This window comes from Lytechinus pictus, unplaced genomic scaffold, assembly GCF_037042905.1.
Source record: "Lytechinus pictus isolate F3 Inbred unplaced genomic scaffold, Lp3.0 scaffold_19, whole genome shotgun sequence".
Taxonomy (NCBI): Eukaryota; Metazoa; Echinodermata; class Echinoidea; order Temnopleuroida; family Toxopneustidae; genus Lytechinus; species Lytechinus pictus.
This window is the reverse complement of record NW_026974140.1, coordinates 13160148-13185602: the sequence shown is the minus strand read 5'-3', so window position 1 is coordinate 13185602 and position 25455 is coordinate 13160148. Positions and strand designations below refer to the sequence as shown.

The 25455-nt window shown below is 34.3% G+C and overlaps 1 protein-coding gene across 1 annotated transcript; it reads right to left on the bottom strand.

Annotated features, from left to right (window-relative positions):
- Positions 1–1491: 1491 nt before the first annotated feature.
- LOC129260648 (polypeptide N-acetylgalactosaminyltransferase 10-like) lies at positions 1492–25455 on the bottom strand. The gene is made up of 8 exons (XM_064114593.1): positions 25437–25455; positions 23760–23949; positions 14956–15076; positions 14194–14304; positions 13369–13590; positions 11010–11117; positions 9076–9225; positions 1492–6137 (listed from the first exon to the last, which is right to left on the bottom strand). The coding sequence occupies exons 1-8, from the start codon at positions 25453–25455 to the stop codon at positions 5970–5972; spliced, it is 1089 nt and encodes a 362-aa protein (XP_063970663.1). The 3' UTR covers positions 1492–5969.

Sequence of the window (25455 nt, the reverse complement as noted above, 5' to 3'; positions counted from 1 at the left end):
GCATGAAGGGAGCCCCATGTCTGCACACCCAACAATTTAACTTAGGATTAATCATTATTTTTTTGCCAGAAATTCATTATTTTTCCACTATTTTGAGTCAGTTATTTCAATGAATATTTTTCTTTGAAATGCATGTGTAAATTTTGTGGTCATCGCATACCTTCTTTTGCTAGAATCGTGCAGAATCACACAGATATTAGTATGGTGTTATCTGTTTGATAAAAATAAAGTTCATGATTGAACAACATTCTAACTCCAAGCACATTCAATTGATGTGGGCCCTATCTGAGTGTTAATGACTTTTAATGTTTATTTTATATTGAAATTTTTTTACCCTTCATATCAGTTAAACAAACAAATGGCATTTTCTATGATCTTCGATATCCTTTTTCAAGTAAATTTCTGATGTTGAAGACCCACAATGTTTGTCTTTCATAATTGAATTGATATTCTGTGTTGTCAACTTCTTAAGATTTATATCTTTGCCCTTTAAATGACATTCTGATTACAACATACATGTATTGTGTTTCATGGCATAAACATGTATATCAACTCCTCATAAACACACAAGTAAAAAGTGTTCATGAATATGAAGCACACAAAATACCATTAAAAAAAGAAACTTCTTGATCTGCAGCCAATAACCTCATGAACATTTTCATAATTTTTCATTGTTACATTCCACATTCCGTAGGAACTAATACAATGAATTCAAGAAGTTTAAAATTAAATAGAGATAGTAAGGAAACTCTCAATCACACTTGCATAATATGATTATATAGTTGCTAGGTAAATTGCCCCTGGCAAGAATTGAAATAAAATTAGTTTAATCACTGATAACAATAGCACAACTCAAATCAAGAATCAAAGTTGGAAATTCTTGCCCAACATTAAAATCAGATTGATATCAGAATACCAGAAAAATAAATAAAACACTTGAGTTTTAAGATTGATATAACAGTACACAATTCAGTATCATACAAATGTCCGCAGGGTACAAAATACACATTATGCAAAGCATAATCATCCTGAGCTGATTGTTTTGTTCCACTTTTTCTTGGAAAATATCATACTTTTAAAAGAAATATTACTATAGAATGTTTCAGAGACAAATTAGGGAAAACAAATATATATTACCATGTTGGCTCTTATGGCAAATGCAATATAATCAGTATATTTCATAACAGAAATACATGTATACCATCTTAGTCCTACAATGAACTAAATTGATTATGATATGTCAGAATTGAAATATTTCATCTTTTCCTCATCTCATTCAACTTCTCTTTTATCGTAAAGCTATGAAATCCAGCACTATCTAAGAATCACGATAAGTTACATTTTAGAACTTTGAAAATGGAATTCTGGGAAGTCAGAGTACTCAGTAGTAGTAGTAGTGATAGACACACTGTCAACCACAATAAACATTTCAGAACACTTACAATCAACAAATTAGTTGAATGCTACAAATAACAAACACTAGAATTCATTGAAATCAAATTGACAATTTCAGTAGCTTATTATTAGTATTATGCTACTTGCCATTGATCACATTGATTGTGATACAGGCTCCAGGTAGACTACGTCAAGAAATACAATGGTGTGAAAAGTCCCTTTCTAGAAAGTAGCATGATAAATAATTTAATACACATTAATTTCTACACGGATTGATCATGTGTCAGTGTATCAATATGACGTCTGAAAAATCAAGACTTCTTTTCGATTTGAATCTTGTGTCTTGGTGTAAGTCTATCCTTAACATAATCTAATTAAGTCAATAAACTGTTAAAAACTTTAATTAACCAACTCAGGTTAAACCTCCAAACACACAAGTTATCAGGAGAGGATTTTTAGACCCTAAGATTCTAAAACAGATGATGATAAACTTTTACACCATACATCAGCTAGACATAAGGTGTGAATCCCAAATGAACTTTTACACAATACATCATAAGCTAATTTATCTTATTTCTCAGGTCTACAGTAAAATCATAAACCTAGTAAATATGAATAAAATCTTCAAAAAGCAAAAATTCAACTAAGATCCCATTCCAGTAAGTTGCAAAGCCATTGAATTTTCTTCATTTTGTTTTTATGTGTGTACAAGTCATGTAAATGAGATTTTAGGCTACCTAACTAGCATGATATTATGAGAGTGCAGCATGTAAAAACACATAGGATATGAGAATCTTACAAATTCATATCCAGATTGCTAATTAAAAAAGCACATATTAAAACAAACATTTTTCAAAATATGAAATATACCTCTATGAAATCTTGTCAAAAAGCAGAAATATCCCACATTAAATTATAATAAAAAATAAAGTTGCCAAAAAAAAATTCAAACTAAAAATGGCACTACTAATGACATAGTAGTACTGATAGTAAAAAAAACTAAATCATTATAAATGACTATTTTCACTAAAAGATTAAAAATGTTTCCATAAAATGACAGATAAGCAGTATATTTGAATAAGAATTTGAACAGAAACAGAATATTGAGTACAACTAGAAAAAGAATGCCAACACCACCAAATCAATGCATTATTTTCCATTTTTGAACAGGAGCATATCTCTTAAATCAATGCATCAATGTGAAACTCACAGAAAAGGCAAGCAGGCTATTATGATTTAAAACTCTATGCTATTCTCAATTGTTTATATTATTTTAACTCTTTACCTTACTTCTTGTTAATGCATCATTTAATACATAGTGATATAGTATAATCATATCATATATCATCATTAAGTGAGTGTTACCATCTCATAACAGCTCATATCCGTGTCAAGCCACTAAACAATTAATCTTATCTCCAGATTTACTGATGATGTTCTGTAATCTTTAACCATCCCTATTTCCAATTACTTTTCCTTGAAAATTCATGTTTCATCCATTCAAACTATTATATTTTTTCAAATGATGAGTGAAAGAGGGATATTTTAGGTTAAAAGCATGATATATATAAGGAACCTTGAATTTTGAATTGACCAAATGGCTGAAAAACCACATAGAATTAATTGTGTAAAAACACAATCAAGTAAAGTATGGCCATTGTTAATTGAACCGGTTCTGAGTCCCAGCTTTGGCATGAAAATGGTCATTGATATTTTCTAAGTAATTGCTTTTAATAAATAGGAGGAAATCGAACAAGCTGAAAATTTCATGAAAATCGGATGTAAAACAAGAAAGTTAAAGTAAGAACGCTTTATGAAATAAAGTGAAACTTAAAAATTTCATCTCAAATTTTATTTGATTTTTTCTTCATTTTATTCATACTAACATTATCTTGGGGGTAAACTTTACCTTTAAAAAAGTGATTTCAACCTATATTGGCATCGAGCAGACAAAATGCTGACCTGCACTTTTGAACAGAAACGGACACCCTTCACATCTCTCTTAGCATGTTTCACCCAAATATCAATTAACACATTTACAGTTATGTCGTATCAAATACAAAAGTTAAGGCACTTGACAAAAATATCATGATATAGTGTGAAATATTATTGTCATTGAAAAGATATGGCTCAGCCATGAGTATTGTGATTGTATTGGAAGCGAGTAAAGAAAATGCATGAAAATAAAGATACAAAACAATGCATTCATCATTCATTTTGTAATTACTCTACAAAAAATAATTTCATACTTGTGAGAATGCTCAAGTATTAGACTATGGTAATGTACAGAGAAAAGGTCTTGGTGATTTTATAAAATGAAATTTTGTCTCGTAACAGGTATTCTCCTTTAGAAGAAAATAATTATATAATATTGACTGGTCTTGAGGGGAACATCAAATATATTGCCAGCAAAAAAAATCATATTGGCCCGGGTCTTTAAACGAGGGCAATATGGGTCTTTTAAGGGCAATATATTTGATGTTCCCCGAAAGAAGGGCAGTCAATATTTTTATTATCATCCAAATCAGATATCAACAGCAAAAATCATGATAACAGTGATATCTTTTAAGAATAGAGTTCTGTTGTGTCATGATAATATCAGTGTCTAGGCTCTGCACTTTACCATTATAACATACTTGCAAGCGCCCAGATCCAGCGTTGTCTTTATTATGACGTAGATCGTTGGTGCGCGGAACATTATGAAGCGTATCACTTCATTCGCATCCTCAAAGGCCCTGATGTGAGACCAGGGAAAATACAAAGGTATATTTTGCGTCGTCTCTGCATGCAAAGTCAATACGCGCATTGAGACCGAGGAAAATACAAACAATATACCTATCCCTTCTTGATAATAATAAAATACAGGGAAATACGGTTTTGTAAATGACCAGCTCAGATGTCTGATACGGGTGATAATGATATATATATATACTTTTAAAGCTCTTTTATTCAATGGTTTGTACTATGTATGAATGTATCCTCTTTCTATCTGACTGAAGTTTTTATTTCATTGAATGAAAAAAAGGGAAAAATTCACTAATATTTTTGAAATATTTTCTAATAGTCCGCTGCAATATTCAGCATTCCTATGGAAAAAAGTAAATATCTTTATTCCATGATTACATGGAAAAAACAGTCAATATCACTTATGTTGGAATTATATGTTATATAGTATGGAATACAAAAATAGTTGTGAAACTTTATATTGAATCACAGTTCCAACATTTGATATCTTAGTCTCATGTGAAATATACAATGGAACATATTAGTAATGCTAATAGAAACATTTCAGCAAGTTTAGTATTGATAAAAATGACAAACACACCAAACATCTATATATGAATAAACGTAATGAAAAATATCACGAATTAATCAAGAATTTTCTATTTCTTAAGTTCAATCCACATATAAGAATCAATGAAGGATCTAAAAAGAAAACATGATTTAAATGTACTAATGAAACAAAGACAGATATCTGTATATTGTACTATTGAATCTTAGCTAGGATGGCTGACAAATCTAAGCACCATATTATTAAAATATGAAACCAAATATGGTCAGAAATAAAAGAATGAAAGTACTGGTATATTCGATCAAGAATTTGCATTCTGTGCAAGGCATAACTCCTGTGACATTATTTGGTTGTTTTTAAGATTATATCTTGCTAACATTCAAAGATGCTTGAACAATTAATGCATGTTTTGGGCTTACACACAGTATGTGTCATAACATATTCATTTGTTCTACTATTGCTATCATTATATTATCATCAATACCTTACAGATTCCTTCTGTCACTGATTGCAATCTACTATCATTGAAATCAGAGTGTCCATATCAGGAATGGTCATGAATAAAAAGTAATGTGTATTTCTATTTATAAATTATATAGTACTCAACATTTAATCAATACGTTCTGATTTTTGAAGTGTTTGGATCAGGGACCTGTTTAATAAAACTTGTTATAACAAATTTTCGGTAACAGTTAAAAGCTACTGAAATCCTTCAATCTGATTGCTGATTGTAAATTTGTAATAGAAATTTTGCATTTTTCATTATAACAAGTCTTTATGAAACGGCACCCTGGTTTTTTATCCATCTTAATAATAATATTAATACTCATTCTTTCATAGCGCATCACACATAGCAGATTGCATGTCCCTATGCGCAAAAAGTATAGGGAAAAAAAAGAAAAAAGACTAAGACTGGGATATAATAGCTTATCAAAGTTTAAACATAGAAATGAGACAAGAAAGAGTTAAAAAAAACAAGCCACACTTGGATTTGGATAAGCTTTGATAAATTAATAAAGAAAATAAATCAGGGCTTTATGACACAAAACTCAGAAGCTGATCACAGGAATAATGTTCATAACTGATTTTTTTTCAAAGTAATCAGTCATAAACATCAGTCCTATAACTAATTGCTAAAATTATAAGCTTTTTATGACAGGGACTGGATGATGAAATTGTAATCCATCATTAAAAAAAAGATGTAAGAAACAAAGAGAGTACACATTGGACATAAAACTCATACAATGAACAAAAAATATTTGCACTTAAAAAAAATCTTTCATCAAAAGATTGCATGTTTTTTAACTAGTTCCCTTAGCTTTTTAGAGTTTGGTTCCGCCCAGGTCCACTTTAAATTCTCTTTATCCTCAACGCAATGAGACATCACTGTTTTGTCACCATCCACAGATAGACACAGGTGTGAGACTGGATGATAGATGACATGACGTTCCTGGTTTATTTAAAAAAAAAATCAAAGTGAAAACTTTGAGTAAATATTTTGAAAAAAATGTTGACTTGATAAATATTGAATGATGATGCATTGACACATTCATCATCATATGTAAAGAAACATCTATTGTAGCTCAGGTATGGGATTGTAGGCATAATAGACAGATTTGCAGAGAAACAATTTTAGTCTTATCTTTTCATCATGCACATGACATGCAATAGACTGGATGATAATGTTCATGATGTATGTTAAAGGAAAAATGAAAATAATTCAAAAGCTCTTTGTAAAATACTGAGTTGATAACAGCGGCGTAACAGGGGTCGGTGGCCAGGGAGGGCAGGAGCCAAAAATTTCCCGGTCATATCATGGTATGAACAGGCATAATGGTGTAATGAGGCGACTATTTTGAGAAGGCCAGATATTGTCAGGGGTGTGAGTGGTCACAAATAAAAAGATCTGAAAAAAGCTGAAGAGTGTTGAAAAAGTCTGAAATAGAAAGAGCTCCCATACTTTTTGTACAGAGGAAGGCCAAAAATAAGCTGAAATTAAGCTGAAAATCAAAACAAAAAAATCTGAAATCAGATAAAAATCTGAACTCTCACACCCCTGGATATTGTGTAATTTGCAAAATTTATCTTTAAAAAAAGTTGCGAGCGAGTGAAGCGAGCGAGCAAAAATTTTGACCTTTTTAATACAAAAATCCAATTTTGTGATAGATTTTTACATGATATCCAGAGAATAATATATTTCATTCTTCTCTCTTTAGATTCCTCTTTTTGTGGTCTGTACGCCACTGTGAACAAGATTCTTTGCGGCAGTAGCGTGGAGTAAAAAAAAAAAAAAAAAAAACGAGGGGCGCAGTATAGCACATGTGCTAAAAAGCTGCTTTAGTCCCGAGCGAGCGAAGCGAGCGAGAAACAATCACCTTTTCATGAAAATCTAACTTTGAGCTATCTTTTTTACATTATATTCAGTAAATAAAATCATATCCTACACTCTTCCTTTGCTTTGCTTTCCTCCTTTTTTTGTTTGTTCTTGTTTGTAGAACTTTTTGAAGCCATGGCCCAACCCTTTCATACGCAGTGCTGTGCGGTTGGGGTCCAGGGCGGACCCCCCCGGAACTTCTTGATATCAAAGCCATTTAGACCTCGCAGATTGCCGCTATTTTAATCAAATCGCGGGCATATACAGAATATAGCTTTTACACGACACATTTATTCAACCCAGTTGCATAATGAACCAACTATTTTGAAGGGGCAAAACATAGCAATGTTATGGAAAAAATATTGCCAATTGAAATTAAATTCCAATTATGTGATAGATTTTTCCATTATATTCAGCAAATATCATATTTCATTGTTACCATTCATTTCATTATACGTTGTCTCCCATCATTTTTTTTCCTCTTGGGTGTGGAACCAAGACCCCCCCCCCCGCCTGTATGCCAGTGATTGAACATGATTGAACGGGGGGGGGGCGTTATAGAGCCATTTGAAGGTTATAAATGAAGAGCCTTTACTGCGTGGGGTCTGGGGCAAAGCCCCGGTAGCTTATTTGCATAAAATTTAGCAAGCTTATAGCACAATGTTGTATGCAGTCCATCTTTCTTCCCGCTCTTTAATTTCAATCATCGGCAGCTCAGTCGTGTTATTATTTTTTTTTTGTCCCTTTTGTTTTCCAATTTAGCTTTTGATTAATTACATTCTACCTTCGTTTCCCGCTATTGCCACTTTGTCATCTTTTTATTTATTTCCCACCGTGCTATTGCATTACATAGGCCTATTTCGAAATGATATGTTCTTTCTCAAATGTTCTTCTTTCGTACTTTTCCCGCTTTCCTTCCTTTTCCATTTAAAAAAAAATGGTTTTCTTCGTTTTCTTTTCACTTTTTCCTTTCCTTTTCCTCCTTTCCTTTTTCCTCTTTCCCTTTCTTTCTCCCTCCTTTTTATTTCTTTTTCCTGTTTTTTCTTTTATTTTCCCAGTGAAATCCGCCAGGGGGGGCAGCTTGCCCCCCAGCCTGTTACACCACTGGTTGATAAAGGAAATCAAACATGTTGAATTTAAAAAAAAGGAAGATTGATAGATATCACAGGGTTCCCAGCTTTTCAAGAAAACAAAATTCCCTGATTTTACCTTGATGAAGTTTAAAAATTCCCAGATGATTATTCAAACCCATTCCCAGTTTTGCATGTTTTGTAAGTTGTTGCAGTGAATTACATGTATTTTTACTAACAAAGTTTGTACTGCAGTCAGAGAGGCTACACTAAAAAAAAACACCATAACTAGTCATTCAATGGATGTTGTTTTGATATGCAACAAAATATAAGAGTCTGACTGACTACCGTGCTCTTGACTTTTGGGCCAATGAAAATTCCCTGATTTTTCCCTCATTTGAGGCATTTTTCCCTGATTCTAGGTATTTAAAAAAAAAAAAAAAATTCCTGATTTTTCCCCTTCCCTGACTGGAAAAAAGTAAAATAATTTTCCCTCTTGGGTTGGGAAGCCTGTATCAATAACACACTGTAACTACTGAAATCACTTCAATTCAAGAATCATCTTCCTTACTTGTATTATCATAAGCATTGGTACAAATCATATTAAACTTTAATCACCACTTCAGACTTGTTCAGAGAGGGTGCAAGAAAGTGCAAGACATTTTTCAGATACAGGAAATCTTTTTGGTGTTGCCTGGCTACAAAATACTTAGGCCCAATCAAATTGCATAAAAATTTTGCAAAAAACTAGTCTGGTCCAGAGTAAAGCAGATTAACTTTGATGCCATGTTTTTGGACAATCTTTTTATTTCAAAAGCATAATGTGAAGTTTATGATGATGAGTTGACTACTTGGTTGCACCAGGTTAGAATACTGCCAATCATTGTCGCATCATATCTAAACAAGGTTCTATTGTTATTATGAATATTGCCATGAAAACTCACCTCATCATAAACCCAGAGCTGATTTCCTCCTCCGTGATGGCAGGGATAAAGGATAGGTTCTGCACCTTCCCTTCCATAGGGGAAGTCAACGCACTGCTTACGACCTTTTGACCCTGGTCTGAAATCATCATGCCATGTCATTTCCCAATACTACAGGGTGATAATAATAATATAATAATAATGATTGTGAATTTATATTGTACAATCTTTATGTGGATATATTCAACTGAGTATTACAAACATAGCAAATGATATCAAGAATACAGTGTAGGGAGACCAAGCGATATATAGCTACTCATTTTGGTATATCTTTCAATTCTTGCTGACATTCTATGACATTTCTTCTCATAAAATGAAGCCCTAAATAATTGGGATGATATAGCTCTGGACTACTTGTACTACTAAAACTACTATAAGGGCAGATCCAGAATTTACCAACTGAGAGGGGGGGGGGGGGGCAAAATATTTTTCTAAGGAAAAAAAAAGGGGGAAGAGGGTCAACGTCCATCATCACTTTCCCCTGAAAAAATTATGACAAACAAAACAAGTGTCGCTATTAAAGGTGAGCACATAATACGCCCACCTGTAACATGGAAAATGGAGTTATTGGTCAAGCAAGAAAAGTGGAAGGTGGCGACTTCACCTTTGACCTCAAAATCAATAGAATTCCTGGGATCCATGCTAGTATCACACACACCAAATTATATGAGCCTAGGTTAAGTTAAACTGAATTTATGGCGTTTACAGGGAAAAGTTAATGGACGGACAGAGATGGACAGACACCGAGCGTGATACCATAACACGTCCTGACCCGTCGCCGGGCGGGCTTATAAACAAGTGGAGCGCCTCTGGCAGTCTCACCTGCATCGCGCGATTCAATATAGCAGCAGTGCTGATTTTGAAAACTACTATAAAATAATTATTCACAAAAAACACGATTCATATAATGATACAATACTACGTTCATTGACAATAAATGACATTTGACCTTGATCATGCGACCTAAGACTTGTCAGTGATACTTGATTACCCCTATATCCACATTTTATAAACTATATCTATAAACTTTGAAAGTTATGACAGCAATCTAATAATTACTGTACCTCCAAAATGGCCAAAGTTCATTGACCTTTGACCTTCATCGTGTGACCTGAAACTCGCACAGGATGTTCAGTGATACTTGATGACTCTATGTCCATGTTTCATGAATCAGATCCATAAACTTTCAAAGTTACGATTGTAATTCAACAGATACCCCCAACATGGCCAAAGTTCATTGACCTTTGACTTTGGTCATGTGACCTGAAACTCGCACAGGATGTTCAGTGATACTTGATGACTCTATGTCCAAGTTTCATGAATCAGATCCATAAACTTTCAAAGTTATAATGGTAATTCAACATATACCCCGAATTTGGCCAAAGTTTATTGACCTTAAATGACCTTTGACCTTGATCATGTGACCAGAAACTCAGGCAGGATGTTTAGTAATACTTGATTAACCTTATGGCCAAGCTTCATGAACTAGGTCCATATACTTTCTAAGTTATGATGACATTTCAAAAACTTAACCTTAGGTTAAGATTTTGATGTTGATTCCCCCATTATGGTCTAAGTTCATTGACCCTAAATCACCTTTGACCTTGGTCATGTGACCAGAAACTCAGGCAGGATGTTCAGTAATACTTCATTAACCTTATGGCCAAGTTTCATGAACTAGGCCCATATACTTTTTAAGTTATGCTGTCATGTCAAAAACATGCCAAAAAGATTTGGTGTTGACGCCGCCGTCTCACTTCGCAGGTGAGACAAAAATCAGAACCACCAAAATATAAAACAAAAGAAAAAACAATCAGGAATGCATGGCTAGACGTAATGCTCTATCATCTTATCAACTAGTTCCCCCTTGAATAAAAAGAACTGAATTAGCTTACCTGTGAACCTCCCTCCTTTTTGAATCTCGGTGAACATTGCTCTATCCTCAGTTCATCTTTACCCGCCTGGGATAATGTGAGGCACTTTCCTGTACTCATATGTGTTATCTGTAAATCAATACATAGAGATCAAGTCTGCATGATGATACAAATGATATGAACCATGAAATCACTTATTTTACGAGCATATTTCATTTATTTTTACGAATTCTAATTGATAACAGTCTGCAGTATCTGTATGCACAAATTTTGATCAATGTGGATATAATTTCAGCAACCTTAAAAGGCCATTAGAGCCTTTGAACGTCAAATTAATTTAATTCTTGTAACTACTCATCGTGAATAGTAAGGAAAGGAGAGGGATGGGGAGAAGGGAAGACAAGAGAGAAAGAAAGAAGAAACAAGTGGAATGCCTCTGGCCGTCTCACCTGCATCACGGGATTCAATATAGCAGCAGTGCTGATTTTGAAAACTACTATAACTCGCACAAGATGTTCAGTGATACTTGGTTACTCTTATTTCCACGTTTTATGAACTAGACCAATACACTTATAGAGATATGATGGCAATTCAACAAATACCCCCAACGTGGCCAAAGTTCTTTGACCTTACATGACCTTTGACCTTGATCATGTGACCTGAAACTCGCACAGGATGTTCAGTGATACTTGATTACTATTATGTCCAAGTTTTATGAACTAGACCAACACACTTTCAAATTTATGGCTGTAATTCAACAAATACCCCAATTTGGCCAAAGTTCATTGACCCTAAATGACCTTTGACCTTGATCATATGACCTGAAACTTGCACAGGATGTTCAGTAATACTTGATTACTATTATGTCCAAGTTTCATGAATCAGATCCATAAACTTTCAAAGTTATGATGGTAATTCAACAGATACCCCCAATTCGGCCAAAGTTCATTGACCCTAAATGACCTTTGACCTTGGTCATGTGATGTGAAACTCATGCAGGATGTTCAGTGATACTTGATTAACCTTATGTATAAGTTTCATGAACTAGGTCCATATATTTTCTAAGTTATGATGACATTTCAAAAACTTAACCTTAGGTTAAGATTTTGATGTTGATTCCCCCAACATGGTCTAAGTTCATTGACCCTAAATGACCTTTGACCTTGGTCATGTGACATGAAACTCAGGCAGTATGTTCAGTAATACTTGATTAACCTTATGGCCAAGTTTCATGAACTAGGTCCATATACTTTCTAAGTTATGCTGTCATTTCAAAAACTTAACCTCAGGTTAAGATTTGGTGTTGACGCCGCCGTCGCCGCCGCCGCCGCCGCCGCCGCCGCCGCCGCCGCCGTCGCCGTCGGAAAAGCGGCGCCTATAGTCTCACTCTGCTATGCAGGTGAGACAAAAATAGAGAAAGAGAGAATTAGAAAAGACTGTAGGTCTAAATGAAAGATACAAGATGCAGAAAACAGAATGTGCTGAGGTACATGCAATTTTTCTTTTTCAACAAAACAGATTGTTGCATCCTTCAAATCCTCTCCTCTTCAACCTTTCAAAATCAACCAAGATATAATTTGATCACACAAAGCAATTGACAATTCGATGTTCCATATTTTGTGAGCATGCGCCAAAAAAAAAATCAATTCTTTACAGGCAACATCTGTACAAATTTATCGCACAGGGAGTGCATTTCAATTGTGCCTCCAGCTTGCTTCAGGTTTCAGCAATGGGGAGCAAGAATGAAACTTGAACTTGCAATCCAAACCGCATTCCTTGAAAGGAAATAAATGTATATTCTCAACGTGGGATCAAGATGCATGCAAGAAGCATTAAGAAGATGTATGCTCACGCTTCCAAAGTTTCCTCCATACGAATTAATATCTACCAACGCCTGGAATTCAATGTCCAAATAAATACCCAAAGAGGAAATAAGAGAAAATAGAATAGATAGCACCAATTGAAACACATAAACAAACACACGCATCATGTGTGCTCACATTAAGGACACAAGTCAACCAGGGGATGTTTCATAAAGCTGATAAGTACATTAGTAAAGAAGAGTAAAGAATTAATAAAGGAGAATATGAAATATTTATGGCAACAAATAATAGTTGATAGAGAGGGGAAAAGTAAACGGAATAAACAGTACAAAATACTGCAATAAGATTTGGTATTTGTTACAAGCAGGAACCCTTTTTTCTTCAACATTACGTACTTCAACTTTTGGATTGTTCCAACTTAAATGCAGAGCAAGACTTTATCTATGCCTAAAACATCAGTGGATTCCGTTCTCATTTATTCAAAATGTAAAACTAATAAAATATCTTAAGCTTGTTCTGCTGGCTATGAAGCACATTAAACTTGCATTCAGACTTACATGCCCCTTGGCCCCGCCTTCCGGCTCTACAGGAGGATAATACTGAAGGATGTCTGGCGCCACCTCAGTCAGAAACCAGGTGAAGTTTTTACACTGCAGTCTCTCTCGCAGGGCCATCTGTTTGCTGATATCGCCAAAGTCCTGCCCCTTGAGGTATGGCCGACGTTCATAGAAATACTTGCCCCATTCATCCATCCATACCTCAACCACTCTTAAAAGATTCTGGAGAAAGAATTGTAAATTTGAATGTCAAATCAAGTGATGAATTGCTACAATAATTTTTCTCAAGACACATCATAATGCCCTTAAGAATTAGTGTTTGCTCTAAGGTATAGAAATAAGCAAAATTACATGCATGATACATAGACTCAATTCTGTCAAGTCACATGCCCTGAACATGAAAATACATGTATAAGACTACATGAATACAAATTCTCAGTTAAACTAACATCCATATTATCCCTTTACAAAATTATACAATCTGGATAGATTCACTGAATATGGGTTCTACACAGACAAACATTTAATTCTAACCACTTGAGCTCTCCTCCAAGTCTCAACATTTCACATCCTTGAATTGCTACCCCCCCCCCCTTTTTTAAATACAAATAAAGCAAATTATCAAATCTGTTTGACTGAAAAAAAATGTTTTTCCACTGTATGAATAAAATGAGATGCAGGAATGTGGGATGGTTTTATCCCTGTCATGAGGATGTGCCAAGCTAATTTTCAGGGCGGTATTTTTATTCTCTCTTTGAAGAATCATGCCTCCAAGAACAAACTGAGGAATCTTCACACATGATTACTCAATTCCATCAAACTCACTTTATTGATCACACCTGCGCCTCCAGGCACCGTGTAAGACATGAATTTTCGATAGATGTGTCCGACCCGCGAACACGGTATCTCCTCCATTTCACCACCGCACATCCATACCTGGGGAAAAATGAATAACAAGATCACGGTCTATGAATAAAGGATTCATAATATGGTGTTCATTTGTCAGAATAACCAGTGACAATTAAAGAAAACTGAATTGTTCACAATGTAGCTCAGGGCAAGAGGGGATGGCAATGGGACGAAAGAAGAGGTAACTGGAGAGTGAACAAGAGAGATAGAGTATGGTGGCTGAAAAGAGAGAAAGATAAAGAGGGAGTTGGAGAAAGAGGAGAGATAGATAAAGTGACACTGAGAGACAGATTGAGAGAAAAAGAGTTAAGAGTCACAGCATGGCTTTATAAAGATAAATTGTTCATAAGAAGGTTACGGCGGATGGGGGTGTTCCGTAATGCTGTTATTGATTTTTACTGACACATCATTACATTTTTCATGACAATAACATCACAAATCATAGAAGTTTCTCTATAACTTTTTATTGAATCAGCAAAATATACATATAGAAAAGAAACCCACAATATATCTTACTTTGAATGACAATTACCTGAAATACAGATGTAAGTACACAAACAGAATATGATTAATGCCTGAAAAATTGCATTATTTGTCACTTCATATTCAAATTGTTTATGGGGTCATGGCTAATTCACAAATGGTTATAAAACACCCCTAGATATTGCCTATACTTACTTTGAAAGACAGATCATATTGTTCTCCTCCCCATATTTCTAATCCTTCATCATAGCCACCTAACTCCTCCATGAAATACTTCCTGTCTACTGCAAACAAGCCACCAGCCATGATAGGGGTTCTTTAAGGATGAGTAACATGATGAAACAAACATTACTTCAAAAGGAGACAAATTCTATCATCATCTAAATTTTTATCACCATCATTCTGATCATACTCATTTTGTTCATCATTGTTTTCATTATTACCTCCTTCACCGACACCTCAATCATCAAAATATCTCCTCTTCCATAATCCTTCACCTCCTCCTAATTCTCCCCCTTCTTTGTCATTCTACTCCTGATCATCAGCATTATGATCATCAAATAAACTAGTTTTTTCTTCATCATCACTATTCTCTCCTCCCAATCCTTCAATCTCCTCATCTTTCTTTTTTTCCTTCTTCATGCCCTAATCATCATCATCCATCCACATTATCGTCCTCATCATCCCACGTCTTATTCTATTACTCGTCATCACCATTCTCCTCCCTAATCCTTCAACACCAACAAGTTCTCACCATCCTCTTTTTCGCCTTCATCATCTTTATCATCAGCGTTATCTTATCAAATGTGAGGATTTAGGTAGCTTATAACAAAAAAAGGCAGTAAAAATCATACTTTAATAAATTGTTGAAAAAATGTGCCCCAGTATTTCAAGCTGAATTCAATAAACTGGTTTAAGAAACCATGGACCTATTACGAATGGACATTCAACGAATCCCCTCCTTTGACACAGAGACCGTCGCCGCTAATCCTTTTATAAACAGAGCGCTGGCAGCTGACACCCATCAAGCCGGTCGTAAAAAACGCTCTCACCATGCTCTCACTGATGGACAGCGGAAATCAATTGTACGCTGCTCCTACACATTGCGATGTTGTTCGTTCACTTTATCAACAGCAACGCACAGCAGCGAACGTTAGCGCTATGAAAATGATAGCAGAAACAAGAAAACAGGCGTGCATAAACGTATTTTTTACGTACATCGCTAACAACCGGAAATGAAATGCATTGACATCACCTTGCAGATCCGTATATCTATGGCAAAAAAGCACTTGAAATTCGACGAAAAAATCTGCGGAAAAACGTTAAAATTTCATCTTTTTCGGACAGTATTGATGTCGATAGTAGCGCTTACCTTCGGTCAGAAGTTGATTTTCATTTGGGCATAAAATTCCACAGGATTGATGAAATTTAACAGGATTTTTTTTTGATGGACAGACGACAATCGCACATTATAGACAGCCTAAAATAATGTACTGAAAAACCGGATATGAATTGCGCATTGCATTCTAGGTAATGTAGGGACTTTCCCTTTTGGCAATCGGGGCTAAAACATGACCGCATTTGGTCGAAAGAGGGCCAGTGATCGATCGGTGACGATCAGTGGGCGAAAGGAGCTTGTGTAAACAATCGCCCCGGGCGGTGGTCGTAAAAACCGCGTAAAGAGAAAGTTAAGGGTTAGACAGCGATTTTGACAGCTGGAAACAGGTGGTGGTCATAAAATACTCTCGTTGAATGTCCATTCGTAATAGGTCCATGAAGAAACCAACCCCATGATCCATGAGATTCCATGAATTCAGTCATTATAATTTTATTAACAGCTTAAAAAATTGCATTTTTTTTATACAACAGATGTGCAAACTTGACCATGGTAACATCTGGTTACATCAACGATGAAAACACTTCATAATTCATGAGTAAATTATTTACAGGTCTGAGTGTGAATGGCTACAAAATAATAGAACAGCACAAAATTCCCCTTTTCTTTTGTTCAAAGCAGCACATCAATGATGTGGAGCTCATCCGGCGTCTCGCAAAGAAATTAAACACAATTTTTTTTAATTTCAGCCCAGTTGACACTGTAGTGAATTATATTGGTGACATAAATTGAGGGAGCAGAATTGAAATTGATGAAGAAATGACATAGAAGAAGCATTTTTTGTGATTTATGAATAAATTCCATATAAAATAGCATAAATTTGCTAGTCAAAATGTCTAAATTCTGTGTAGAACCTTCGTGAACCTCATGTAGCTCTTAGATGGAAGTAATAAAAAATCGAAATCAGTCAACAAATATATACATGTAAGTATTTTTTTGTGAGTTTTGAAAAATATGCATAAATTAGCATATCAAATGAGTTTCAAAATTCTGTGTTGAAATTTTGTGACCCTCATGTAGCTATACCAGTGGATGAAAAAATAATCAAAATTGGTCAACAAATAAGGAAGAAGCATTTTTTTTTGTGATTACGAATAAATTTTGCATAAATTAGCATAAATAATTTTCTTCTCAAAATTTTTCAAAATTCTGTGTACAAGTTTGGTGAACCTCATGAAGTTCTACCAGATGGAAGAAAAAAAAATCAAAATCAGTCAACAGTTAAAGAAGAAGAAGCATTTTTATGTGAATTTTCAAAAATTCGCATAAATTAGCATCAACATTTTTATAGTAAAAATGTCAAAATTCTGTGTAAAATTTTGGAGAACCTCATGTAGCTCTACCAGTGGATGAAAAAAAATCAAAATTGGTCAACAAATAAGGAGGAAGCATTTTTTTTTGTGATTATGAATAAATTTTGCATAAATTAGCATAAATAATTTTTTTCTACTCAAAATTTCAAAATTCTGTGTACAAGTTTGGTGAACCTCATGAAGTTCTACCAGATGGAAGAAAAAAAATCAAAATCAGTCAACAGTTAAAGAAGAAGAAGCATTTTTATGTGAATTTTCAAAAAATTGCATAAATTAGCATCAACATTTTTATAGTAAAAATGTCAAAATTCTGTGTAAAATTTTGGTGAACCTCATGAAGCGCTACCAAAAGGAAGCAAAACAATAGAAATCGGTCAACAAATAATGAATGAAAAGCTTTTTTTGCGAATTTAAAAAAATGAGCATAAAGCATATTTCAGGAGTTTCAAAATTCTGTGTAGAAGTATTGAATCCTCCATCTAATGCTATCATATAAAGCATACAGAATTGAAAACAGATTTGAAATGAAGGAGAAGAAGCATATTGAAATTCGGTCAACAAATAAAGAAGAGGCATTTTCTGTGATTTATGAATTTTGCATAAATTAGAATGAATAATTTTCTACTCAAAATTTAAAAATTCTTTGTACAAGTTTGGTAAACCTCATGAAGCTCTACCAGATGGAAGAAAAAAAATCAAAATCGGTCAACAAATAAAGAAGAAGCATTTTATGTGAATTTTAAAAAATATGCATAAATTTGCATAAAACATTTCTAGTCAAAATTTCAAAATTCTGTGTAGAAGTTTGGTGAACCTCATGAAGCTCTACCAGATGGAAGCAAAAAATTCAAAATCAGTCAACAAATAAAGAAGAAGCATTTTCTGTGAATTTTGAGTTTCAAAATTCTGTGTAGAAGTTATGAATCCCCCACCAAGTGCTAATCATAAAGCAAACAGAATTGAAATTGGACTTGAAATGATGAAGAAGAAGCATTTTGAAATTTTGGACTGACGACAGACGACACGCCACAAGCTCATCCGGCCCAAAGGGCCGGAATAGCTAAAAAATAAAAATAAGCTGGAAATCAAAATAAGTTTTCAGCTTCAAAACAGAACTCTCACCCCCCCCCCTGTTTTGTTGCTGTTTTTAAAATGTAGGTTGAATTGTTCAGTGTACAATGCACTTTACCCATAACCATCTATTAAAATAAAAATCATATAGATTATAACACAAACTGAGAAGACAGAGTAAAAAATAAAAGGAGGAAAAAGTGTGAACAACACATTGGATTTCAAATTCTGAGAAAGCTTGCATTAAACATGGTCTTAACTTCAACAGAGGGGCAATAAGTTTTACACTCTGCATAATGTAGAGCTGTAACACCAAAATGAAATCCCTTTTAGTAGGTGAAGTTCACAATCTCTCTCATGGCCACTAGTAGTTGGCCACTCTCCATTTTTATCCTCTATCTACTTTAACTCTCCCTTCCATCTTCGATTCCCTTTCTCTCTTCTTTCTCACTTTTATCCTCCTTTCTCTGTCTCCAATTAATAATAATCTGATGGAATTCACTCAGTGCATACAAGTATTACGAAGTACTCATTTAAAACCTGGAATGGGAGGGGCACATCTAGATGAATACCTTACAAAAAAGATGCTGCTGCGGTGGGATTCGAATCCTGGACCTTATGGTTCGATATTTATCACTCTACCTTCCTTCAAACACTATCTCTCTAATTCTTCTTCCCATATCTTTCCCCAACATGTATTTTTGTCATTCTCTCACCCTATCTCTCATTCTTCCCCCCTCTTGCACATACACACCTCCTCACCCACACAAACACACTTTACAGCACAGCACAGGGAATCGGTTTGAGGAATTGCTGGATAGAAGCTGATGCATTATTGATTCTATTTGACCACCGCTATAAATATCAAAGCCTGTCGGTACTGCACCGTTGTGAAGGCAAGCACCAAGGCATTTAAACAGCCTGCTAAATGTTCCTTTCATCTGAGCATATGTGTGAGATTTGCCCACTAGGGAGCAGTTTCCTCATGGGGCTGTAATAAGGGAATACCTGTATAGAGATGATAATAATAATAATAGTATTTTTAACTTTATATTGTCCCAAATCCACTCTGTAGAGTGTTCAAGGTGCTTTTCATATTTTTTTCATGAAATTAAGAAGAAATGTTTCAGGTGCTTTTTTAAAGTTGAATATTTTTAATGACTTCAAGAAAGCTGCACATAACTTAGAGGATGAGTGAACAAGGTTTTGGAAACGTTGGGGATAACAAGATTCATAGAAAGGCCTACAAAGTATTTATGCCAAGATAATACTTTTCCAGATCAAGAACAGAAAATGAGCATTAAATTTCTCATCTGATTATATAAGAGGTTTCCCCCTCAACAATACTTGTACCTATTGGGCATGAAATCAGTATTTGATTTCTATCAATTACATATATGTATTACTACTTAGTTCCATAACATATAGATGTTATTCAGAGAATTTGATGAAATAATCAGAATTTATTGAAGCTAACTAGTGCATTTGAGATGGCACTGATTTCTGCAACCGACCACTTGATCTTTATGAAATGAATGTCAAACACACTGTGGATACGTCTTTGAATATTGGAGGGGGAGGGAAATGACTAGCCCCCCCCCCCCCAAGTGTATGGGTCAAGTTAAAGAGAAATGCCAGTAGTTGCAGTAAACACTGATTTCATGAGAAAGTCTGTAAACCAGGCTTAATTGTCAGTATATCATCGAGGATCTAGATCTGGTACAGTTACATAAACTGAACTTTGTGAAATCTTGAAATCTACGCTGAAAAATGTTCACACTGAAGATCACCAACACAGATAAGCGCACGTGGGACAGTGTATTATTATTGCCTTGAATGTCGGCCCGACGCTTGACCCGAATCCTGTACTGTGCTTATTTGCTGATTTCTTCTCAGCAATTACACAATTTCTTCCAGAATTCTTTGGCACATGTTTTATTTATACAAACAGACACTTTGGTGGTCATTTCATTGGATTCTGTACAAACTCATTTTGATATTGTTACCACAACTTACATTTACTTTTAACACTAGTTTCAGGGGCGGATCCAGCTTTGGCCAATAGGGGGGGGCTGAAAAATATTTTCATCAACATTTTTATCGATTGGCCGCTATAATCTGATTTTTTAGGGGGTAGTCCTAAGTAAAGACTGAAGTTTTAGTTTTTATTGTTATAAACAAGATAAGGTATCTCATGGGTCTTAATATAATATGCGAATGCGAAGCGCGAGCAGAAATTTTAATATAGTAACGTGAAAAGGGACTCAATTAGGACTGTTTTTAGTGATTAATGGATACAGTATCACCAATTAAAATAATGAGTGTGCGAAGCGCGAGCTCAAAATTTTTAATATTCCGACCTGAAAACTTGACAGTCTAAGCACGTTTTTATTTAAATAAAGAACAAGATGTGTCTCAAACATATGAATGCGAGCGCGAAGCACGAGCTTAAATTTTTACTGACATGATAAAGGGGCATTTTGAGAAATTTTGGTAAGAATTTCCAAAGAGGATAGGTATCTCACAAATCAAACAATGTGAGCGCGCAGCGCGAGCTGAAAATTTTTATGTATATTAACAATTGGTATAAATCAAACAAAATAATGAAAGCTTGATGCTCGAGCTAAAATATTGTGTGCAAATTGATTTCAGAACTGGACATATTAAGTGCCATTTAATCATCTTGAATGAGATTCATTACACAGGCAATGCGAAGAGCGAGTGAAATATTTTATGTAAATTCTGAGTTTATGAGGGCAATTAAAAATTTAGACTAATCTTGTTCTTTGCAATTCAGTCAGGCAAATGTAGGAATTCTGAATACAATACAAATAGCAATTATTCATACTTTGTCAGCCCCTATCCCCAGACACACTATACTCCCATAGATATTAAGTTTACACAACGCTTGCATTTTTACTTTTTACTCGTTTTTAAAAATGAAGAAGTTAAAAGTTTCCTTTTGTGTGTGTGATCTTCTTGCATTTTCATTAATTTTATCTGAAGAATATATATTGGTAAAAAAGCACCTCCCCTGTAAAATATTTGACATACATGTCAACCAATGAAATATTCTCTCAGATATTAAAAAATCACAAGTATGCAAAATAAAAACAACTTTGCCGAGCAATAGCAGTCTGAAGGCAAGGGGTGGAAAGCTAGACGAATGATCTCTCAATAATTCAAGCTACAGCTCTCTACAGTTCTCCCTATTGTGTCATATAAAACAGGCATTAAAGAACCATAGTATAATGAAAGATTCATGGAAAAAGGCTATCAGTGGTGGTGGAATAAGGAGGCACCATAAAACCCCCCTCCCTATCTCTTTAAGCAAAAAAAAAAAGAGAGAAGAAATCCAGTCAAGTGTACATTACTTTCCTTGCCAAATACTACATCCCCCAACAAAACTGCATCCTAAAATTTGTTGAATACTTTTGTCTTTTGGTACAACTGTCGAACCACCTGCATCTTTCCCCTCCCCTTGCTACTCTATAAAATCCTCAATCTGTCCCTGGCTTGGGAGAAAAGATCCTTGTTGGGAGACATGCTAAATGGCACAAAGGTACGTTCTTCTATTTAGGAGGGTTATCATTTATTCACCCTGATGTGGTGCAAGATATATGTAAGGCTGGAAGCACAGGTGACTTATGGGAGAAAAGGCTTGAAAGCAGTTGTATTGGATGACTTTTAACAAATAAATTTGTTTATATCTTCATAGATATGTTTTTTAATGTTCGAGTAAAATACAAAAGCAAATTTTTCAATTATTCTTTTTATTTTAATAGCAAGGCAGGTCTTGCTTGATAATAAAAAGTACGCAAAGGAGGAGGCAACAGGTTTGATAACTAACTATTTGCACTATTTTATAACAATACAATACTAAAGAAATATAATTTGATAACAGGGACTTTTCCCATAAGATACAAGATGCAAAATCTTTGTAGGTTTTTTTTTTGTAGAAATTCAATTTCACATTTGCCAGTTGGGGGATTCCATGTATCACTTGACCAATGACAATCATACAGATATCGACAAATAAACAATTCAAAAGCTGATGAAAGTAACATTGGCTAGATTCAGAAAAAAAAAGCATATCGCAACTGAATGTAAGAATTTTGTTGATTTTAGGCAAGCTACTACTACGTATTGGAGTCTTTTCATAAACACATTATTTAGGAGTTGCTGACTGATAGTGCGCACCATTATTGATGTGGACTATCGGAGCATATTATTGAAATGTTCATACTCACAATTTTTATATGTATTTTTTAAAAACAAATTGTGGATTCTTGCAATATCTAAAGCTCTTCTTTTCTGCCAAATGCAAAATTTACTTTTTTAAGTTTGGTTGTTTAACCCTTAATTTTGATTATGTTCAAACAATGTACTGCATTGTATTTAATTACATGTAATTAAAATATCAAAACATTTTGTGTATGCTTTGAAAGAAAAGAAAAAAAATGAATAAGGCACAAATAGGAGTGAACATGACAGGGAAACATGAGAGATGCACACTAATGCCAATCTTAATTGGTTGGGATAGGTTTGGGAGTTATCTTTGAATGCTCCGAGATGAAGAATACAAGCATCCATTAATAATTGACCAATTGAGTTGAGCCCTCTCTGATCACTGTGTATAAAAAATGCATTAGGTTGTCATGGGGACATGTACTATTTATGCATTGCTACAAGGAATGGCAAGCTACTATGATTTGTGATTTCCCAGAAATTAGTCTATTCATAATAGCCTACATGCATGTCTGTTTATTATTACAAAATAAATAAAACATAATAGATAATATCAATAAGAAATAAATAAACAATAAATTATCCTGCATTTAATAATCATTTGGGATGATTGAGAGAAGAATAAAAATTGAATACACAATTTGTTAATAGGAGAACAGAAACTAAAAACTAGGTATATTGAAATGTTATCATATGCAAACTTACACTCATTATATCACGATATTCAATCTCACTCAATTTATTCCTGTTCCATTTTGCTTACCATAAAAGATCACTCTCATAACTATGCCTCTTATTGTCTTCATTTCATACCTAAACATCCAGAATAAATGCCATCCCCTTCACTAAAAACACTGTCATTCCTTTCCTCATAACTGAGGAGATAACAGATGACAGGAGATATAATTCCATAAATTACTACATGTATGTATCCCAAAATTTCGGTCACATTAAATTAAAATCCATCTCACCTGAAAGGATCACTTTCATGACTCCGTCTCTTATTCTCTGCTTCACTGATTGGTATGCGTTTATAGTAAAGCTCCCAGTCAAACGCCCCCCTCATCACATCACCTGCCTGGGACTCATAGTGGAAATCCTCATTACTGATCACATCAATCATAGGACAAACGATGCGCCGATGATTAAGAGCAATCCGTTCTAAAGAGTAAAAAAATAATAAAAGGATATAAATATTAGACAAATAAATGACCAATTAGAACAGGTCGTGTTGCATGCACGGTGCATCTTTGATGCATAGCGATGCATTTTAAACAGGGTTAAAAATTGACAAATGCAAAATATCAAAACTATAGTGGACTATACTCAACAGGATGCATTTCCCAAGTGATCCATACATACAAGGATAGATAAAACTTAAATATGTGCATTTACTTCATAAAATCACTGTCATGTATTGATTTACATTTGTAATGAATGATAACATAGTCATAGTATGTATTAAGCACTATTATAAATGTTGCATATTCTTCTTATTATTATTATATATCAAAAAATTGTTGTTTTTTTCAAATCTTCACTCCGGCTTTATTTTTTTCAGGTAAAACAGTGATTATGAAAGAAATGTCTTAAATATACACTGATAACTTCATTTATATACAGAGAGCATAATGCAAATAATTGACCAAATTTACTCGGTGGCCTGCCTCTTTTTTTCATTCCTTCATTATCCTATATCATATACAGAGACGCTGGTGTTGAATGCTTAATTACAGTTCACAGACAGACTTTGATTTCATCACTGCCTCAGGATAATCAAGAATGCTTGATTAAACATGTGGTGCAGGGAGAAGTGTGAACAGATCTATCGAGTTAAAGGGTATGAGAAAAATGGAGCAGACAACTAGATAGAGATATTCCTAAAGTTGATTTATTTCTTCATCGTATTTTCTCCCGAGTGCCCTATCCCTTAAGGAGGGAGGGCGGCAAACATGGGCAAATTCGTCTGGAGTCTATTTTGAGTGCTGTGTATAAGACATAAAAGATTGAAGATTTCAATCCCTGCACAGTATTATGAACATTTTGATTTATCGCGTTCTACGAGTCTTACATTAAAAAATAATTTTACAGCTCCAAAGAAATTCGTATTTCAGAAGAGCAAACTGAAGGCGTAGATGTGCTGACAAACTAATATTTCTAGCAATAGCTTCATGTAAAAAGTAAAGATATCTCTTGAAATCCCAAAGCTCCTGATATTCAAATCAAGCCAAAATAGAAACTTTCACCACACTATTTTGATTAAAGCATACATGTAGTTCTAATATTTCTGAACAGTATGTTAAGGACAGTCAAGTCTAACTCCTAAACAATAAAACTAGCATGTAATATTAAAAGTTTGATTAAATCAGATGTAAGATAGGCACATTAGACATTTTGTATATGCAGAACAGGTGATATGCAAATGAGGGAAATGATATTAAACATTTCTTTTGTATTTTATTACCTCAAATATTAAATTTCTTTCCATGCTTTGACTACTACATGAACATGATGAATAAACATTATTACACCTCATTATCATCACTACAATTCAATCAAATGCTTCTTTTGTCTCCAAATTATAAATGAAATTAATACTAGGCCGATAGGTTTTAAAATATTAAAGAAGCAGAAAGTGTATGATGTACTTGACTCTCTTGTTTGCAT